The following is a 20,385-nucleotide window of genomic DNA, read 5'->3' as shown; positions in this document are numbered from 1 at the left end:
CAATCGTTTGCCGCTTCACACTGACCTGTCCCATTAGCTTTGGCTTCTGGAGCTTTGCTGACTATTTTGGAATATCCACCTCTGTCCACCACAGCCCATCCCTCATTTGCTAATAATTGTTCTTGTCATGTGCTTTATCATTACACAAAGGTTGAAAGTAGGGACGCACCAAAAATGCGGACACCGAAAATATTCGACCGAAAAGTGTATAGTAAGTGAAAAGTGTTATAAATTTCGAAACGGGATGTTGTACTGATGCCAGTAAAACGTTTGAAGCAAGTATTCTGGGTGTGCTAACCCACTGCTACGGCCTGGAAGTTCAGGATCAGGATTGACTTGCGTGCATCATTACTTGAAAGCTTTTTTCTTTTTTTCCAATTGGCAATTGGATATAGAAAGAAGTGATGAAACACAGATTAGATATGACTACAAGGTATTTTTAAAGGGAAGTCAACGCAAACTTTTTTTTTGCAAGCCCACTAGTTGAAACAGGGCATTCTGATAAATATTGCGTTTGTGAAATAAGTGTTAATCCACTCGTTTTTAGCCATCTCTGGGGGCGGCCATTTTGTCTTCTGTCAATTGAAAATGACATCACAACTGCTCACAACCACCAATCACGGCTCAGATTCAGAAAACAGGTCGTCCCGTGATTGGTCGTTGTGAGCAGTTTTGATGTAATTTTCAGTCGACAGAAGACAAAATGGCCGCCCCCAGAGATGGCTAAAAACGAGTGCATTTTGCTGCTTAATATATATGCCACAAACACAAAATTAATCAGAATGCCGTGTTTCAACTAGTGGGCCTGCTGGGAACATATTCGACTTCCGCTTTAAAATCCGCTAAAAAAAAAAAAAAAAAATGAGCAGCATCAGGGATGAGTCAAGCTCGAGCGGACGCTGCCCCGGGGGGCCTGGGTGAGTCCTGAGGGGTGGGGCTCTCGGTCTCGGAGGCGCTGGATTCGCCGTCGTCATCGTCGTCCGTCTGCTCTGAGCTGTGGTACAGCATGAGAGCCTGCGTCTTATGGGTGACGGTGATGGCGCACGGGCCCTGCGCCCACGGCTCGCCGTCCACTTGCATCGGCATCGTGGAGCTCTTAAGGACCAGCTGGAGAGGTAAACATGACCCGGTTAAATGTTGCAAGTCTTCCTTGACAGCAGAATGGCGCAGACGTGCGCAATGCGGCCTCACCCTGACTGTGTGGGCCTGTCCCAGTCGTACCGGGTTGGCCAGCTTGACCTGGATCTGAGCACAGTGGAAGGAGCCAAAGACGCCCATCACCTCCAGCAGGCCGTCATCCAACCTGCCGCACAGACGGCAAACATAGCTTGTTGCCACGGGAACTGAACAGGGCGTGAGGCAGAAGGCTAAGCTGAGAGGTTCGCTTAGCTGTGCTGCGCCACGTGCTGACCGGCGCTTGTCTTACCGTGTGGGGGGGCAGGGTTCGTCACCCATTCCCTCCCAGAGTCTGCAGCCACCCCCCCAGTAGCCAATGTTACAAACAATGATGCCCTCCAGGCTGGGCAACGCAACTCGCTCACCATCGAGCTCGAGCTGCGGTGGGAACAGACACAAGGCACGCGTACACAATCAATGCGTGTAGGTTAAAAGGTTAAGGTACAAGGTTAAAAAAAAAAATGCCTGTGGGGATTTCAGAACAAGTGAATGAGTTGAAATATTGTTGTTGTTTGTTTACTGAACGCATAAGCAAGTAACAGAAAACATTTTAGTCGGACGTAAGAAGTTTTAAAAGAAGAGAAAACAAATGGTCATCATTGAGCACAGTTAACATGTAACATGTTCAGAGGGGAGCAGCAAGTAAAAAATTGAAACGGTCCTACCCCTTGTTCTTTGTATATTTTGACTTGTTTCATATTACGCAATAATAGGTTATTTATGTAGTATATGCCAATAAGAAAAGAAAAAAAAGTCAAGGGATGAACGCACACATACAACTGCACTTACACTCATGCGTACATACAGTATGCCTACAGCATCTGTACATGCACGACCATACTCACTCGCAAATTTTTTTACACTCAAACTATTACATCCCAAAAGTTTCAGCAATCTACAGACTTATAGATGATTTATATCGTTTTTTTTTTTTTTTTTTTGTACAGAACATTACTTCTGAACAGGTCAGTTCCAAAATAGTTCCACAAATTAACACCTCTTACGGGAACGCCCCTTTGCTGAAAAGCGCCATAGCATACAAACCCAATTCCAATGAAGTTGGCACATTATGTTAATCATAAATAAAAACAGAATACAATGATTTGCAAATCATGTTCAACCCACATTTAATTGAATACACCACAACGAGAAGATATTTAACGTTCTGGATAACTGGTAACTGGATTTGAACAGGTGGCAAATGGCCCCTGGGCTGTAGTTTGGACATCGCTGCTCCAAACAATTAACCAATAATGAAAATAGTTGTCAATTAATTTGATGATCGATTAATTTTGATTCCTCTCCTGGTAGCCCTTCACATTCACTCAGTAGCCAAGTATTAGCTCCCTCTCCGTTTTAAAAAGGTTGGTGACCCCTGGACTAGAGTGGTTGCCGGTCTATCGTCGAGCACGCCGAGACAAACAAGCATTCACATTCGCATTCACTTCAACGAACAATTTAGCGTCTTCAACGAACCTTAACATGCATGTTTTTGGAATGTGTGAGGAAAGCGGCTTCCCGAAAAACATGCAAAGGGATTCAAGCTGCCCAGCCTCACAAGACATGTGCTAACAACTCATTCAAACAAAACTGACACATTCACAAGTGTACGTTGATGGCGAAACTGCCATAAAAGCAATGCCGCTGTACCTCAATCCTCTTATCCAGATCCTTACATTCTTGCACTAAACAGTCCTTTGTGCCATATAAAAAATACACAGCCTGGTGAAAGAAAGACAAAAGACATGATCGTTAGCAGCGATATCAATTGCGCCGAATTCAAATCACAAAAGCACGTTTTGCTTATGACCGGTGCGATGCAAATGAAGCTGCTCTGACCTTGTTGACGATACGACTGGAAAAGAAAGAGGGCGTTTTCTCCCGATGTGTGTGGAAGTTGAGCGCCATCAGAGCGTCGGGACCAACAGAGAAGTAGTTGTTCATGGACAGAACCTGAGGAGGTGCAATGTCTGTGAAAGGCACACTCCAATTTGGTGGAACAAGGTCACTGACGACAGCATCAGGCGGGAAGTGACTTTTACGAAATAATGCACTTGGATAGGAAGAAGCGCGTCTCAAAAACCCGTCATGTGCCCTCGAGCATCAATTACAGTTTACAAATTATTTATGTTTAGTCATAAAGGCTGTCTTGATTTTATTTTAAATAAAAACATTATCCTTAAACATTTCTATTAAAATTTCCAATAAACACACTTTCAATAAAGTACTGGCAAAAACGTGTTAAGCAGAATTGTCGCGTCTCAAGAAAGTGACTAAAAAAGTAACTTGTAATCTAACTTTTAAAAACAAGTCATCAGTACAGTAAGTTACTTTTAAAACAAGTAAAGTAAAAGTAAAGCAACGTGGTAACTTTTTCAACGTGACAACACTGATCGTGACAGGCCTACTAGGAGGAGTAGGCTAATGTATGGAGTGTGCGTAATTTCTAGTATGCACTTCCACACAACTAATTTGATCAGATATGACCTTATGGTTGGAATTATTGGTTTCATTTTTCAGGGCAAATCTTCCAAATGTTCATGAAACTTTAACACCATGATCTGCTCACATTTGATGTCTTAAGTATCTTTCGTAATTTAGTGTCAGCAACCTGTCTACGGTACCTGGTTCTTATTTACGCAAATGTTGCTAAGTACGATTGCTGGAGACTTTTTCTGACACCCGTTTTACGATGGATATGCCCAGAGAATTTCATGTCTATGAAACAAGTGGGCGGGGCTACTATCACGGGAGCGCTAGTGAGTAACTTTTGGAGGACCTGACTTGTGGTTGTCATTTGTCAGAAGAAGAATACGGTAGCACACACACCAATTCCATTAGATGTCACACTTACCTTTGGTTTTCGAATAGTGAGGCCTTTAGAAGACACCTGCACTTTCCACCTGAAAATGATTATGTAGTCAGTAAACACAGGGATGTTTTTCTATTCTCTCAATGTCAAACTGGTGCTATGGCAAATGTATTGTTGAGGATACAATACAATACAATACAATACAATTTTATTTATGTAGGGTTGTTACCATAGCTGCAGTAGATTCGTTGTTTAGGATTAGGATTATATAGGATTATTGTATAAATCCTAAAAGTAAAGAAGACCTGCTAATACTAATTGGGTCAAACATTTATTCTCACTATTCATCTGGTTTTTACCGTGGTTAAGGTCAGCCCAATCCCTCAACAGATGGCAGCCGAAAAAGCAAAGAATGTCTCATTTATAACAGGAGACGTTGTGCATAATGTTTCCCCTCTGCATCACGTGTTCTGGGTTTGCGGTCCTACAATTTGTTTTTTTTTTTTTTTTTTTTTATTTTGGGATGCACGGTTATGTTTAACTGTGGAAAACAGGAAGTGCTTTAATCCTCTATCATCCAGTATTTTAAGACTACAGAAAGCAGGGGCTGTAGGTTCATTTTACAAGGTACATCTTTGGGCATGATTTTTTTCTGTATGTTGTGAGATAAATTTACTGTTTAGTATAAACACAGGGATGGATACACTGTTAACAGATGTATATATGAATAGACTATCAATACGCCCCTCGTGGCTAAATCCAGAGGGAAGCCATTTTACGTTGCCACTGTCACTGAGATAGGCGTGCTTAGCAATTGGCAACGTAAGATGGCAGCCAGCGGATTCGCTTCTCCCGACGTGAAGTCCATTCATATACACGTCCGTGGCACTGTGATACTGTACAGTATTTTATCCATCTTAACCATTGGTCTTGCTTTCTCTCAATATATTAAACGCTCGGAATGTGTTTATTTTAAAGTGTGTTTAAAGACCATAAAATATTAAGTGCCATAAATGCTACCAAAACATGCCTAGGTAGTATTTAAATGGGAGTATTTCTGTATCGGGCGGCACGGTGGTCGACTGGTTAGCACGTCCTCCTCACATTTCAGAGGTCGTGGATTCGATCCCGGCTCCGGCCTCCTTGTGTGGAGTTTGCATGTTCTCCCCGTGCCTGCGTGGGTTTTCTCCGGGTACTCTGGTTTCCTCCCACATTCCGAAAACATGCATGGTAAGTTGATTGGACTCTAAATTGCCCCTAGGTGTGATTGTGAGTGCGGATGTTTGTTTGTCTCTGTGTATCTGTGTGCCCTGCGATTGGCTGGCAACCAATTCAGGGTGTCCCCCGCCCACTGCCCGAAGACAGCTGGGATAGGCTCCAGCACGCCCCGCGACCCTTGTGAGGATAAGCGGTATCGATAATGGATGGATGGATATTTCTGTATCACGGATTTCACTTATTGCTGGAGTGGTCTGGAACGTAACCCCAGCAACGGATGGGGCTTTATTGTTATGATTCAACATTAGAGATGTCATGGCATTTTTTCGTTTGTTTCTGAACAAGCATAGCCTGAGCAGCTGTATTTTAAGAAATTGCAATTTTTAAATAATAACATTTTTGGGGAGTTGGAAACTACTGATTTATGCAGTCTATGCAGCAGCTAAAAATAGCAAGACTTGACATGATATATGCTGGTGATATGATCCAAAGATCCCACCTGTCCATTTTGACCACCCCCGCATCCAGGATGTTCCGGAGAACCTGTTCCACAGGAATCTCCCCAGCATAGCCCGCACCCCAGCCCAGAGTATTGGAAAGATCATTTCCTGTCCCGAGAGGAAGGATGGTCACCCTTGGAATGAACTGGTCTTGACCCTGGCCAAGAGATATGCAGATATTCAGCCAAACATAACTAAACCACGACAACTGTAAGAAGTGCTTAAGTACTGATGCATTTCATTTGTGGATTAGCAACTTGCTATAACCAATGCTAACAATGGACAATGTGCTCTCTTACCTTGAGCTTCATACCGTCAATGGCATCCAGCACCCATCCCACTGTGCCATCACCACCACACACCAGCACCCTGACACAACCAGGGGGCAGCAAGGTGCACAGTTGAAGGGCCTTGGAAGGTGCAAGCTGTGATAGGTCAAAAACCTGAGACGGAAAAGAGACCGCTTTAACATACAGGGGGATCAACACACGACATATGTCACATATATACACAGGGTGCCCGCTCCCCGTTCGCCACCTGGAGGTGAAACGGGGAGTGGCGCGGTAAATATTTCCGACCCATGCCACATTGGCGAGCGGCCAATTTGTCTGTCAAAATTGAGTGAACGTGGCTACCAAACAGATGTCTGTATGTATAAAAATTGTTGTTGTTTTTTAAAACACTTTACTATCCAAATTGCATAGAGTAATCCCACAAACCTCCATGCAGCCAGCGACGCGCGATTGGTTACATTTTAATCATAACCTCGCTTGTCAAGCCAATGACGCATTGTTTACATCTGCCAGCGTGCTAGCAAGTTAGCGTTTCTGTTGCAATACTAGAGTCGCTGAAAATGTGGGTATTTTGTCGGTTTCTCCACCAAAAACCGACACTATTGCTCCAGAGTCACGTCAAACAACTCTGAATTACCAGACCTCCCGTGTTGAAAGAAGACACGGAAACAGGGCCTTAAAAATCAATTCTTTGTGGTTTGGTAACTTCCCCTTCTATTTGACGCGACAAGGAGTACACTACATGTTTCTGTAAAGTGTGTGAAAAGGAAGGATAATCAAACGCTTTTACAAGAGAGAAGTCGGCCAGGGCCGGGGAGAGACGGTGCAAGTACTGAAGGCTAGTTAAGTGGGTTTTCTAACTCGTTTCATTTTATTTTCATGTGTCGTCTGCCTAATATAAACTCGGATCCGACATGCATAACTGAAGCCCCACAATGCACATTGATTGTTGTCTGGGCGGTAGTGTGGCACGCACTGCAGTTGAATGTAATACTGCAGTAATCATGACATTACTTCTATTTATAAGCCACTGCAACATTATGCACTTAACACTGCTTGAATGTATGTAAATAAAAAATGACTAAAGCAATGCATACATTTAAATGTATTGAAAATGTTGAATGAAAATCATACTTGAATTTTTTTTTTTTTTAATTTCCTAAACATTAACGACCCAAGTCATTTGGGTTTTTTTTCTTAAATAAATTAAAATAGTTGGAAGATAAGTGTTGAAAACATGAAAACAGACTGAGATCAATTTAGAATTGTTGAGCTATAGCTCAAAGTTAAAAGTCTTTTTCACCCTCTCAGCTGTCCCGATTTTTGGGTGGCGACACTAAAACGGGGACGAGCTGATACAACCAAGGAACAGCATGACTCGCCCTTCCCCCGCTATATAAGTGCCCTCATTTCATCTGTGGCAATTCGGCGCAATTGATACTGGTAATAACTTGGCCCATTTCTACCACTACAACGTGCAGTTAGCCATCAAGCTATGCCTACAACCCGAAAAAAATAATCTTTCCTAAAGTGTTAAGTGTCTTAATTGTCTTATTTGGACAACAATTTCTCTGCGATGTGCATGCACCGCTTCCACATAAACACATGATGCGGTGGCTAACTAACTACACTCAAATGTGGCTAGGAGATTTTTATATTGTTTAGCCACAATGGCTAAAAGGTTTCATAACCTAGTGGCATCTCAGCCACTGTAGCAAATAGAAAAATAATTCCAAAAGAATTTGAGAACTTAGACATGTGGCTTTCTGACAGGTCAGGGTTTATTATTATTTACGGTTTCAATAAAATGTATAAATAAAGTGTCAGCGCAAGAGACAGCACTATATTTAATTGTTTTTAAAATCGAGTGGTAATTACCATCCTCTATTCTGTTACAAAGATGTCGATATCATCATCGTCTACAACAGTGATTCTCAGCCGTGTGCAGTGGCACATTAGTGCCGTGAGAGATTATCAGGGGTGCCGCGGAAAATTATCCAATGTCAATTATTTAGACAAAAAAATGTTTTTATTTTTTTCTGTTAATGTATGTATGCCAAGCACATATGGCAACAGGCAAAACAATTAAATGCTCTTCCACTAGAGGTAAAGGTATATAATTTACCTGTATATCCACTATTTGTGAATCGCATTGGTAAGTGGTGTGCCGTGAATTTTTTTTCCAATGTGAAATATGTGCCTTCGCTCAATAAAGGTTGAGAAACACTGGTCTACAAACATGTCTTCACCATATATTAGGGCTAGGCTGATAATTTGATATCGCTATGTATCGCGATTGACACGTGATCGATACCAATAGAAAATGCCTTCGATAAAACGTTCGATATAAAAAAAAAAAAGAAAAACAAACCCAATTGCAGTATGGTGCGTGATGTAGGCAGCGCGCTTCCACCTCCAAACATGAAGAAGAAGCAGCTTTTAAACCAACGAGGAAGAAGCATTCAATTCAACAAGAAGAAGCTGTTAACTCACCGGAGCACGCTCGCGGGCCCGGCGGCCTGCGCTATGCTCGCGGGCCTGGCGGCCGTGCGCTATGCTCGCGTGCAGCGAGGGAGCGCTGTAACTTTGCTCAAATAAATGACCACTCGACTGAGTACAACTCTTACAATTAAATTATATTATGCATGATAACCCTATTAAAAACCCGTGGATGGAGCCATGGCGTACAAGTAGAGGAGTTCTTGTCTTTGACATGCTAGCAGTAGTTAGCCTTATCTGGCACCGGCATCGCACTCTAGGCGCTGCATTTCTTGAATGAATGAAGTACTTTTGCTCCCACAACCGTCCGGTTGCCATCATGGAAATTGTAAACCTAAACACACAAATCGCGTTTCAATTGGAGTCAATGTAGTTGGCGCGGACGGGCGCGGTTGCGTGCGGGGCGTTGCGAATGATGCGTTTGCAGCTGTGGGACGCGGAGTAAAGTACCGAAAATCTGTCCATTCGCCCCATTCGTCGCGTATAAAACAAGTCAACTTTTTTTCCATTCTGCCTCGCGGCAGCCAATCAGCATTGGGCATATTACGTCTCACGCACAGCCAAACAGAGCCAGAGCTCAAAGGTCCCCCGTACACTGCGGTGTGTGCGGTTTGTCACACAGCCAAACAGAGCCACTGTAAAAACTGTAAAAATCAAAAACAAAAACAAAAAAAACAAAAAAAAGCCACCGAGTGAACAGGACGCTGATTGGCTGTGTTTGACGTAGTATGCCCGATGCTGATTAGCTGCCGCGAGACGAAATGGCCCAAAAGTCGATTTGTTGAATACACGATGACGTCCCACCGCTCCAAAAGCATCACTCGCGCCGCCCCGCACGATGCCGCGACCGCCGCGCGAGCTACATTGACTCCAATTTAAACGCGCCGCCAGAAACGCTCCCACCACAGGTGGTGTGAACATAGCATTGTCTGCTGTGTGTGTGGAGTTTGCGTCTTGTAATACTGTATCTGCCATGAAAAGGTACCTCGCGGGGAGAACATGACCAAAAGTTTCCACACAACCAACTTAATCCGACATTTGAAGAACAAGCAATTGGGAGACTATGGTGAGTTTACGAGGCTCACTGCATTGAATAAAGTCAAGGCGGACACAGCGCAGTATAAGTGGCATTATTGCCGCAGGGAGATAACAGTGACTTTTTTCTCATTGACATATGCACAAGATAGTTTGTCTATGCACAGGACAATAAAGTTCCTGAGTTGTTTCAATTTAGGAACTCATTGAATAGTTTATTCAAGTGAAGCCTGCATGTGACTATTTTTTCTACTTTGATTATATTCTGAACCATGCAATGTTTAGGTGGCATGTTATTCATTTGACTTTTTGCATCATTAAGTCTTTTGAGACTGCTGATTATTTTGATCTGTTAAAAACTGTGTTACTTAAAGTTGGTAAATATAAGTTTTTCAGTCATCTTTGTGATTGTTGTATTGTGCCAGCAACGGTTTTGTATTTCGTCATGCTTTTGAAAATATATATAGATTTTTGTCAAAATTACGGCAATAATATGGCTGTTTTTTTTTCAGATAATATTGCATAATAGCAGTCACCATAAATAAATGGAAAAATATACAGATATTCAATGTGATCGGAATCGGTATCGGCCGATCTCACTCATGCATGATCGGTATCGGTGTCATAAAACCTGATCGGAACATCCCTAGTGATTATCATTTTGGCCATAATCGTGCAGCCCCATAGAAGAGTGTAATTAATATCTAGTGACTGACCTGTACGGGGTTGAGGAGGTTGCGAAACTCTCCCAGCAAAGCCTCCCCCATGTTGTTTCCACTACGCGTGTTGGCCAAGACCAACACAGGAGTCCAGCCATCCCCGCAGTCCATCGCAAGCTACAAACAAAATAAGATCATGACATCAACGTAGCTTAAAAAAAATTTGGAGCATCATGTGAGAGGAGCTTCTGGTGCTGCTGCATGCGCTCACAACACACCCACTTTTTTGTACTCATCAGGGTGTCTACGGCGGAGCTTGTTGACTTGGTAGAGATAGTGAGGAGGAATGATGAGGTTGTGGAACTCGCCCAGGTCACACTGGGTTGCATCCACCAGACTGTCCATGCACTCGTCATGCACCGTGGTCTGACACCACACACATCTAGAAATGGCCAAAAGAACACACAGACTATTACACAGATATTTTCATTCAAGTTGGGCTTGAATAGCTCAGCCTCAGACTCTTTATGGTATTTTCACTCAACTTTGGTCTGAAGCAGAGCCAGGCCATTCATCTGAACATTTGTTATTTTATGTTGATAAATGTGGCATTTTCCAAACATTTCTCTACAACCCATTTTACAATTTTTCCTGTTCCTCCTCACATGCTGCCGGGAACAACTTCAACATAAAAGCGTACCAAGTCATTGCAGGAGATACAGTACATGGAAACGTAATCATTTATTTCCAAAGTGATAAGTAGAGCTGGGCGATATGATGATATATATATATATATATATATATATATATATATATATATATCATAGGAAAGTGTCTATCGTGTCACTTTTGTACTATTTGCCCGTCGTTTGAAGACACATTTCTATTCGTTGGCTTTCGCTCTGACCTGCGACTGACAAATTTTCGGCTGTTTTTCCGGTGTCTATTGTAACTTGTTCTTCTACGTAAAGTGCTTTGACTTCAACGGTGAAAATCGGACATACATGGAAATTCAAGTTACATCGGGAGTGTAACTCGTTCGGAAAATGAGGACTTCCTGTACAGCCCTAAATTTTGATTTTGACTTCTGAGATCTGCACAATAAATGCTCTCAAAATTACCTTACAGGAGAGCTCATCTTTTTATTTTAGTCTTTTATTTTTAACCAATTTCAGTCATAAACGTCTTATTTAGATTGATATCTACATTTGTGCAAAAATATGTAGGCTACTACTTTGCTTGTGTTTACATATGATCATTTTATACTGCAGCACTACTGGATGCATTCCTCATACAAGTCTGTTGAATGTCACTTCAAAATAAAGTGAAAAACGGTAAACAGTCATACTATGTTGTATATTAATTTTTTTATAGAATACCTGAAAATATATTGGGGTATATCGTTATCATGATATAAAATGAGCGATATCGTGATCAAAGATTTTTTCCGTAACGCCCAGCACTAGTCATAAGTAAATCATCTCAGTCATTTCATAAGGTAGCCAATAACAGTGTGTGCGCTACTGCTGGTTTCACTGGAGAGACAATAACCAGTTGCACAAACCACACCAAAATCAATTGCCAATAAAGCACCTGTATGTCAGCTCAAGTGTCTCAATAAAGCTTGGATGAAAGAAGTGTAAACATACTCTCGTGTTTTGTTGTTTTGTTTTGTTTTTTTTTCCATATTAAAGCAACACTGTGTCTCTATGTCAGTTTTTGTTGATTATGGCGGCGCCATGTGGACAAAAGCTGTAGTGTTTTGACAAAAGTCAACCACATTCACGTGTAGTGAAATCCTGAGTTCTCGCTGGCCTGCAAGGTGGACTGAATTACATTTCTTTTTTCAGTGGCTGCGTGAAAGATGAATAGCGATGTGGTAATTAATCTAATTTTGTTCAAACAATACTTTTGTTTGTTTTGGGGCTTCTGCCAAGACTCCAGTAATAGCGCGTAGACGTTCGAATTGACTTCCGTCCTTAGGAGGAAGTGAGTATGCCGTAAAGCAACTCAGGACATTTTTTTTTTTTTTTTTGTGTGCCAGGGTTTAAAGGTCCATGCTTGCCTGATTACTTGCCCACTGCCAGTCGCCGTCTGCCTCCTGAGAGTTGACAACAGTTTAGCGTCGCTAAATGTTCAAAATATAAACCAGTCGGGTTTCGTGTGCGCATTCATGCTCTTGTCCGCTTCAGCCTGTCACGCGAGGAAGGCATGCGTGGTAATATTGCTCGCTTTGACAGTTCTGTTGTCTAAAACGGCGGCCGATCGCCACCAAAATGCAAATGCACATTACTACTCTTGTCCACTTCAACTTGTGAAAGTATAAAAGTGTTCTGCACAATAGTTTGGATTTATTGACATAAAACGCGATCTCATCATGATCACCTCCACAAAATCAATAATACCGTGGTGATTGCTTCTCCACTTTCACAAGCTGAAGCGGACAAGAGCATGAATGCGCACACGAACCCCGGCTGGTTATATTTCGGACATTTAGCGACCCTAAACTCATGTCTCAGGAGGGAGAGAGACGACGGCTTGCAGCAACAGCAGGCAGATTGGAGCCCCCCGCTTCCCTCCCCGGCTAAAGGTAGGATTGGGACGGCTAATAACAGCAACTAGCTTCAGGCCGTTAAAACAAAAGGCGTTAGCACAACAACATTAGCTCCTTACTGTTCGCCCAGCGTGTGGAGGTGAAGATGAGTCTGTGTCTTCATGTCGCCTCGCAAACAGTCGCGCGCGGTGTCCCTGCTTTGCTTGCAGCCGCCACCTTCTGCTCGAGTGAAGCGGCGTGAGAGTGACAAAAGCCCTCATCGAACAGCGAACGAAAAGTTCCAGTGAGGCTGACTGCACAGCCTAGTGTTGCCGCATTGGAACGTGCCATTTCGGCTGTTACCTTCCAAATTGGATGGCACATTCTAAGTAAAAGAAAAAGGGGGCATTCCTCATCCAAATAAACGTGCACGTCTACTCATTCCCACTTCAGTCTCTGTAAATATCCTGACTGGTGTTTAATGCCTCGCCCGTCCTAACCATGATCAGCAAAGAAGCCGTTTTTTGTTTTTTTAAAGCAAAGAAGCAGTGTTTTTTTTTTTGTTTTTTTTTTTAAGCAAAGAAGCAGTGTCCACCCGTCCCAGCCTAAATCTATATAGCTCAGCTGACTTCAAAATTTCCTCATTCTCATATAAATCAGCCCCGGAGAGGTTTATTCTTTTTTGATATGTTGAAGTGGGCATTAGTAGAGATGTCCACATAAATTTTGGTGCCAATTGATCGCCATTTTTGGACGTTATAAGCAATGAAAGTACAATGATTTCCAATGGAGAGTTTGGAATAGGTTCCCCCCGTGACTCCGGCCGAACAAGGACAGAACGGTAGGGGGCGCGGCCATTGTTGTCATTATCAAGGGGCGTTATTCATGGAGAAATTTATTTCCTAATTTCATTTTCCTGATCAAAAAATATATAAAATGAACTTGTTAGTGAAAACGTGGCCATCCCGGCCCCACCGTCCCTTTAAGGTCAGGTGCAGGCACTTCCATCCAAAATATATTTCCCTTCACTTGGAAAGACCATCTCCTACTATAATAACAATCCTAATCCTACACGTAATCCCCGTTTACACAATCTGCATTTAGTGTCATGTAATATGAGAAGGTTTTTTCAAATAATACATTTCAAATCAAGTCGAAAATATTGAATAAGCCTACCTGAGATCACAGAGCTTGGGCTGCGTTCCACACTGCTGCTTGCACACTACACAATAACTGGCCAGGGGTACGTTGCCCCTGACCCACCGGTGGGCCACTACCCCGTCCGCCCGGGAAGGGGCCATAATGTCCTTACACGACAGCTCCCGGTCCGCCCGGCGCAGGCATTGCTCGTCAGCGCACACGCCGCAGCCATCACAGAAGGCCCCGTGCATGATGTGCTGGGAACACACGCAGCAGTAGGTGGGCTTACTAAACAAGTCTGTGTAGTGCCAGCCATGTCTGCTCTGGCGGAAGAACTGCTTCATGTGCGTTTTCCGCTTGGAGCGTTGGACGCTGCACCACAGCGTGATGACGACCGGGACAATCACGGCCGCGAAGGTCCAGAAGAGCAGCGACCACTCCTCCTCTGTGGACATGGCGGCGGGACTGGAAGTCAGTGGCGCCAAGGAACGGGAAAATGCCAAATTGGAGTAAACGGGGTGTTCGGGGAACAACGGCCGAGCCGAGTGAAGGTGAAGACGACGCGCGTCTGCCGGGTGACGATCATGTTGAAGCGCAGCGGCGTGAGATTAAGACCGCGGAGCGCTTCGGCGCTAACATTTTCACGGCCACAATTCGCGGAAATGTACGTGACGTGAAGCCTACGAGCTTCGTCGTCACTGAACAAAGAGTACATTTGAACCAAGATAGTAACCTCATGCAATGCTTATGGAAAGCCGTTGAGCGTTATCTGTATGACATTTCTACTCACTAGTAGAATTTAGAATAACTAACGAATTAACTAACTAACTAACTAGTAACTACATGTTACAAGTGAGGCCAGCATTTTACGATTTCATTTGTAGTGGGGAAAAAATATAGTACCTATACAGACAAATTGCGCCGATTGGTCTTTCTGGTGAGGAAAAAGGGTGTACTATAGCCTTAAACTGCCAGCAATGATATCCAATAATTACTACACCATTCCATAGATGCACATTAATGTAGCAATAAACACGTTCTGTATTTTGCATACGTACCACAGAATACACTGGTTCTATGAAAGAATGTATCAAATTGTCCTTCTGGTATGTTAAACAGGTAACAGTAACGGGTAAGTGGAATACACCCATTGTGGTTGGTTTAGGCCAGGGGTAGGGAACTCCGGTTCCTTGAGAGCAATATCCTGCCTGTTTTGGATCTCTCCCTACGACAACACACCTTATTCAAATGATCAGCTGGTCAGCATGCTCGGTAGAGGTCTGAAACGATCTTGATCATTTGAATCAGGTGTGTTGTAGTAGGGATGGATCCAAAACAGGCAGGATATGGCTCTCGAGGAACCGCAGTTCCCTAGCCCTGGTTTAGGCTCATTACGTGTGGGGACTTCCCACATAATTTCTTCCACCCAACTTCAAGATTGGCCTTAACCCAATGACTGTACTCTATAATAGGGTACCATGTGAAACAAATAGTAAATACTAATGCTGCATTCGAGGAAGTTGGGAAGTCGGACTTTTCGTGCATCAGACTAGGAAAAGTGCACTAGAACGCCCCTTGGGAGGTACGAGTTGAAAAGTCGGGATGGGGAGCCCGAGTTCACCGACCGACTTCAATGTGACGTCATTCGACAATGGAGACACGGACCGTGACGGGCAAAACTATTAAGCTTAATTATATATTATCACATGATCACGTAACACAGCGTGATTTTTACTGACTGCATGAAGTTATGCCGCTATCTCCCCGCATGTCATTTGGTGAAATGAATAAAATGCTTTCAAGATACGATATTCCTTTATTTATATGATTTAAGGAAATGATGAAGATATTTTGATGCAGGTCAAAATGTGTTGTGATGATCATGAACCAGAACAACAAACAATTTATCGGAATCAGACATCTTGTTTACATTCGCGTCGAACGCTTTGAGGTCGAAACTGCCGCTGGGACAATCCGAGTGGGATAATTCCTATTTCCCCACTATTCTCGAATGCAGCATAAATGCAGTAGTGGACGTCATGGGACGAAAGCGGGTTAATGAAATATATACCGCTTTGGGCGCTGCTATGTACGTCGACGTCGCATCCATATTGAATGTGTCAAATTGTACCATATTACAGTTAAGACCAGATCTCACAGAAATTGTTGACTTTATGGCGACACGGAGAAACATGAAAGAAAGAACATTAATGACGACGGTAAAAGAATTGGAAAAGCATTGTATTCCTGAAGGAAATTGATGTTTTTTTCTATATGAATGATTTGTAACTAATGAATTGTATTGTGTTAGCTTTTACAAATGAGGCGTTAAGTTGTGCACTTAGGCGCTCTAGGACGTCTCGTCCATTTACGTATTGTCATAATATATGGGCATATTTGCCATATCAAATATGGCGGTCACATTGAGGTATAGGAGCAAGGACCAACTCACTCAACAAGGCATATATGTACACAGTAGGCTATATGTCTCTGGTGTTAACAACGTAGGGCGGAAAAATCTGCCAGTCTTTACTGTCAGTGTCTCAGAAATACCCACACGTCATGCCCACAAATACAATGTAGTACGTATACGGTACACTCGTGTAATAAACGTCAGAAAGCAACAGAATCCATAGTAATTTAAACAGTTCAAACGGAATGAGATAAATAAATAAATACAAATGTTTTACAAATAAACATATGAAACCGTTTTGAGCCTACATTTTTCCCAAAATATTGTAAATGGGAAATATTACACTAAAACTGTCGTCAAGCACTATGTCTACGCTGCCATCTAGTGGATAAAGGACAACAGTCAAACACCATACATTCCATCTGTTGTTTACGACTCGATCATCCACTGTCATTTGATTTGCAAATGCAGTGTTTGAATACTCGAGTATTATATGATTCATAATGAAATGTTAAATGCTTTGTTAACGGTGTTACTGAGTTATTTTGTATGTCAGTAACTTGAGCGCTGATTATATGTTTTGTGGGTGGCACAGCAAAGGAGGAGGAGATTTTCCCCCTTCACTCCTTTTGGACTTCAAGCCCAGACCCCAGAACAGAAAAGGTTTGGGCTGAAAAAGGGCGTTGAAGATGAAGAAGCTGGTGGTGGTTCTACTTTGCCTGGTCATTTTGACCATCCACACAGGTAGGAACGGCCAGAAAATTCTACTCGAAGACTGAAATTACATCATGTTGTCTGTGCAATTAATTACGTGAAACATGTTAATACATATACGTCATGGTTCATCTACCACTCAGGATTTTTAAAACATAACTTACGTTAGTATGAATTGTGTAACTTATTGTAGCTACTTTAATTTCATTCACATTTGGTTACAGTTTTGCTGTCTTTAAATCTCCTCCTTATTGTAATTTGCACTCAATAAATGTCTAATTCATTGATATTGGTAGCATAAAGACCACGCCCCGTCTGTGTTTCTCATTTTGGCGAAACGTGCAACATATCTGTGTTCGCAGGTAGTTAGCGTTTTGCCACGTTGCTGCGAGGGCAGCAGCCACAGATCTGACTGTGTTGACACACAGAGAGCTGCGTTCATTTTCACAGCAACTGAACGAAGCCGGATGGTGCCGCACGGGCCTGACGCCCTGGGGAGTGAGGAGGATGAATGGGCACTTTGTTACCTTTCAGCACATAGCCGCTTCCCAAAAGAAGCCTGGTTAGAGAGAGCGAGAGTTGTGAGGGGGCGGGGTTTGGGGTTGGGGTGGGTGGCAGTTGTAGGAGAAAGTGTCAGTGATGTGTTATGTTAGCCAGAAACAGAGAGGCTCCTTTGGGATAGATGTTGAGGAGGCTTTTAAAATAGTAGTACCATTTTTCTTAATTTTTCTTGAAAAATAAAAATAGCAGCACACTTTTTTACGTTTGCAATGTGTGTGCGTGTGTGTGTTGTATGTGTTTGTGTGTTATTATCAAACCAATGTGACAACATTTGATATGATTGTGCTTCTTGTACAGATGCCAACCCCATCATCAAGGAGAGCTTTGCTAAGCAGCTTCTGCGTAGCAAGAGACAGGAGAGGCCAAGGAAGGCAGGCCACCCCGATGAACCCATGAGGGTGAGGGTCATTCAGAGCACAGACGCAAGATAATATTAATCTAGTCATTTTCGCTTCCAGTATGATCTCCAAAAACTTTTTCGTCCCGTTCGTCCAGAAGACCCTCATAAAGTTCCTAAACTGTATGGACAACGCATTTTATGCAAAGGCATTTTCTTGAAAGGCTATAGGAATAAGTCACTGATGTGTAGTGGTACACACGCCTGCGTTGTGTGCGGGCAGCGTGGGATCGGTTCCCGCTCAGTGACGGTGTCTGTGTGTGTGTGTGCCCTGGCGACCAGTTCAGGGTGTAGTCTGCCTTTCGCCCATTGTCAGATGGGATAGGCTCCAGCAGCTCCCCGCGACCCTGTACAGGATAAGCGGCTTGGAAGATGACACATGACACATGGCTATAGGAATAACAAACAGTTATGCATTCATGCATATGCATTCATTCAATAAGGTCCAAAAGTGACAGTCATAATGTTTCCTTTCCATACAATTTGAACGAAATCCTCATCATCATCATGGCGTCATCAAGCATGTGATTCAAGTACTTTCGGCTTTAATTTTAGAGGTTTCATGAAAATGTGTTTTTGTTTGTCTTTAATCTCCAAATTCCGCTATTTTCAAGTAGTTAAAAATATTTTTAACCAAATGACTTACCTGTCAGTACTAATTGTAAAACTTGGAATAAAATCTTTGGCAGCCAATGGGTTATTGGCACGCGCGTGCACACACGCACGCGCGCGCGATTCCAAGTATTGTTGTGGCAGGATTAAACTGCCACATTTAATATTCAGTACATAAAAAGCAGCCTCTCTCGGTGTCTGATTTTAAGCACTGAACATTTATTGGCCTCCCTAGAGTATCTAGTTCACGCTTTTTGGTTTCACCGCGACGCCCCCCTATTTTCTTCTTCTGTTTTTGATGCCATCTGCTATTAAACGCCACGTATAAATGCTGCTCACCCATTTGCTCTTGTGCTAATCAATTTGCTTCACTTGTTTTTGCCATGCACCTGCACGGCCATTTGTTCATCGTGCCCACATCAGGAGCACATGCTTCACATGCAGGCTCTGGACCAGAGAGCACAGGAGACCAACATGGAGCACTGGCTCAACCCTCACTGCTACCCACGCTGTGACAGGAACTATGGATACCCTGTCTGATGATGAGCTCAAAGGTCGTCAAGGGTCTGCACCCCAAATACACAAACGAAAAAAGAATCAACAACAAAAATACGCATTAAAAGAGTTTATACATCTAATTTCAACTAACAGGAGACAAAATCACAAGAATAATAAAACAATGTTAAAGAGGGCTTCCTCTTGGGTATTTCCTATATAAAAAGTTTCCATAATGAAATATAAACTAATAATTCCTCCTTCTTTGTGAGTCGCTTCTCAAAATGTTTGCGATAGGAAGTGAAACCTCGAAACATTTAAATGTATTTTTGAGTCAGTTGTAATTCTGTTCAACACATAAGGCTTGTGCCCATGCACTCGCAGAGGAATGAGGAGCTATTTAAAAAATATTTTCTTTTCCATTCGAGACATTCCCTGAAAGGTAAATACATTTCTGCCCTGAAGCAAGATGATAATCTGTGACCATGCAGTCATGATAAATGAATGAATGAAGGAATGTCTCATGAAAAAAAAAAAAAATTATACATTCAATTTGTGTAAGATGGTGAATTGCTGATGTTTTAATTGTCTTGTCTCCACAGAAAAGAGCAGCGTCAACACGATAAAACTGATGGCAAATGGAACGACTTCCTCAAACGGATCCGTACAAGCGAATGGATAGCGAAAACATCATTTTGCCTGTCCAATAATGCATGTTTTTTTTGTTAGAATATATATATATATATATTTACAGTTAGTACCTTACATCATAACATGGTAAAATACTTGCTTTGTGTGGAATGAGTGAATAAAAAATATAATAATCACGAGTGAATATTTGATTCATGAATTTTAAAAATGCCGTAGTTACGCGGTGGCAATTTTGGTTTGATATGTTTTTTTGTTTTCTATATTTCGTATGGAGGTCTTAATGAACATTAAAATACGTGTCAATCTGATCCAAGCGGCGTCTCGCCAGAAGCACGATCATTTTTGTCGATAATTTTAGAAGCGTAATGCACAACCGTTGAGCGGTTAAATTGGATCAGAGGCCGCCGAGCATGTCTAAACGTGTGCGAGCCGTAAAAATGCACGTGCTCAAATGTAGCCTGCAAAGAGCGGCCCGTGTTCACCACACAAACGGGAGGGTGCGGGGAATGTGCACTTGGGCCCGCGCAATTCAAACGTATGCTATATATTTATTCACTCTGACAATGTGTCGGCAATTTTGCCAGAAAACAAAATTATAAAGTTTGACGAGTTTACATGTAGATACTTTAAAGACTAAAACAGCAGCACCTTAAGCTAAAAAAAAATAGGCCCGATTG

The 20,385-nt window shown here is 42.5% G+C and overlaps 2 protein-coding genes across 3 annotated transcripts; one reads left to right on the top strand and one right to left on the bottom strand.

Annotated features, from left to right (window-relative positions):
• Positions 1-718: 718 nt before the first annotated feature.
• dgke (diacylglycerol kinase, epsilon) lies at positions 719-14,578 on the bottom strand. Its single transcript, XM_086034638.1, is given in 12 exon segments — positions 719-934; positions 937-1,107; positions 1,192-1,303; positions 1,427-1,554; positions 2,827-2,898; positions 3,016-3,129; positions 4,031-4,079; positions 5,706-5,863; positions 6,006-6,149; positions 10,250-10,369; positions 10,475-10,634; positions 13,902-14,578. Coding segments are annotated over 12 exon segments (1,710 nt in total). The 5' UTR covers positions 14,321-14,578; the 3' UTR covers positions 719-871.
• Positions 14,023-19,884, top strand: c6h17orf67 (chromosome 6 C17orf67 homolog). 2 transcript variants are annotated; one of them, XM_086034640.1, is made up of 5 exons: positions 14,023-14,416; positions 16,879-17,022; positions 17,851-17,951; positions 18,986-19,116; positions 19,660-19,884. In XM_086034640.1, exons 2-4 carry the CDS (start codon positions 16,968-16,970, stop codon positions 19,100-19,102), a joined length of 273 nt encoding a protein of 90 aa, XP_085890766.1. In that variant the 5' UTR covers positions 14,023-14,416; positions 16,879-16,967; the 3' UTR covers positions 19,103-19,116; positions 19,660-19,884. The 2 variants fall into 2 exon arrangements, with proteins under 2 accessions (XP_085890766.1, XP_085890765.1); XM_086034639.1 differs by having other exon boundaries at positions 14,030-14,416; positions 16,874-17,022.
• The last annotated feature ends 501 nt before the right edge of the window (positions 19,885-20,385 follow it).

Source organism: Filicampus tigris, chromosome 6 (assembly GCF_054856515.1).
Source record: "Filicampus tigris isolate MCC_2025a chromosome 6, RoL_Ftig_1.0, whole genome shotgun sequence".
NCBI lineage: Eukaryota > Metazoa > Chordata > Actinopteri > Syngnathiformes > Syngnathidae > Filicampus > Filicampus tigris.
Note: the sequence above shows the minus strand (reverse complement) of the source record. Positions and strands in the feature narration are given on the sequence as shown.

What these genes read in the sequence shown, in the direction of transcription:
- c6h17orf67 (XM_086034640.1), top strand. Translation starts at nt 16,968, where the DNA reads ATGAAGAAGCTGGTGGTGGTTCTACTTTGCCTGGTCATTTTGACCATC. An exon ending in CATTTTGACCATCCACACAG is followed by an intron (nt 17,023 to 17,850) that starts GTAGGAACGGCC and finishes CTTCTTGTACAG; the next exon opens with ATGCCAACCCCATCATCAAG. An exon ending in ACCCCGATGAACCCATGAGG is followed by an intron (nt 17,952 to 18,985) that starts GTGAGGGTCATT and finishes TGCCCACATCAG; the next exon opens with GAGCACATGCTTCACATGCA.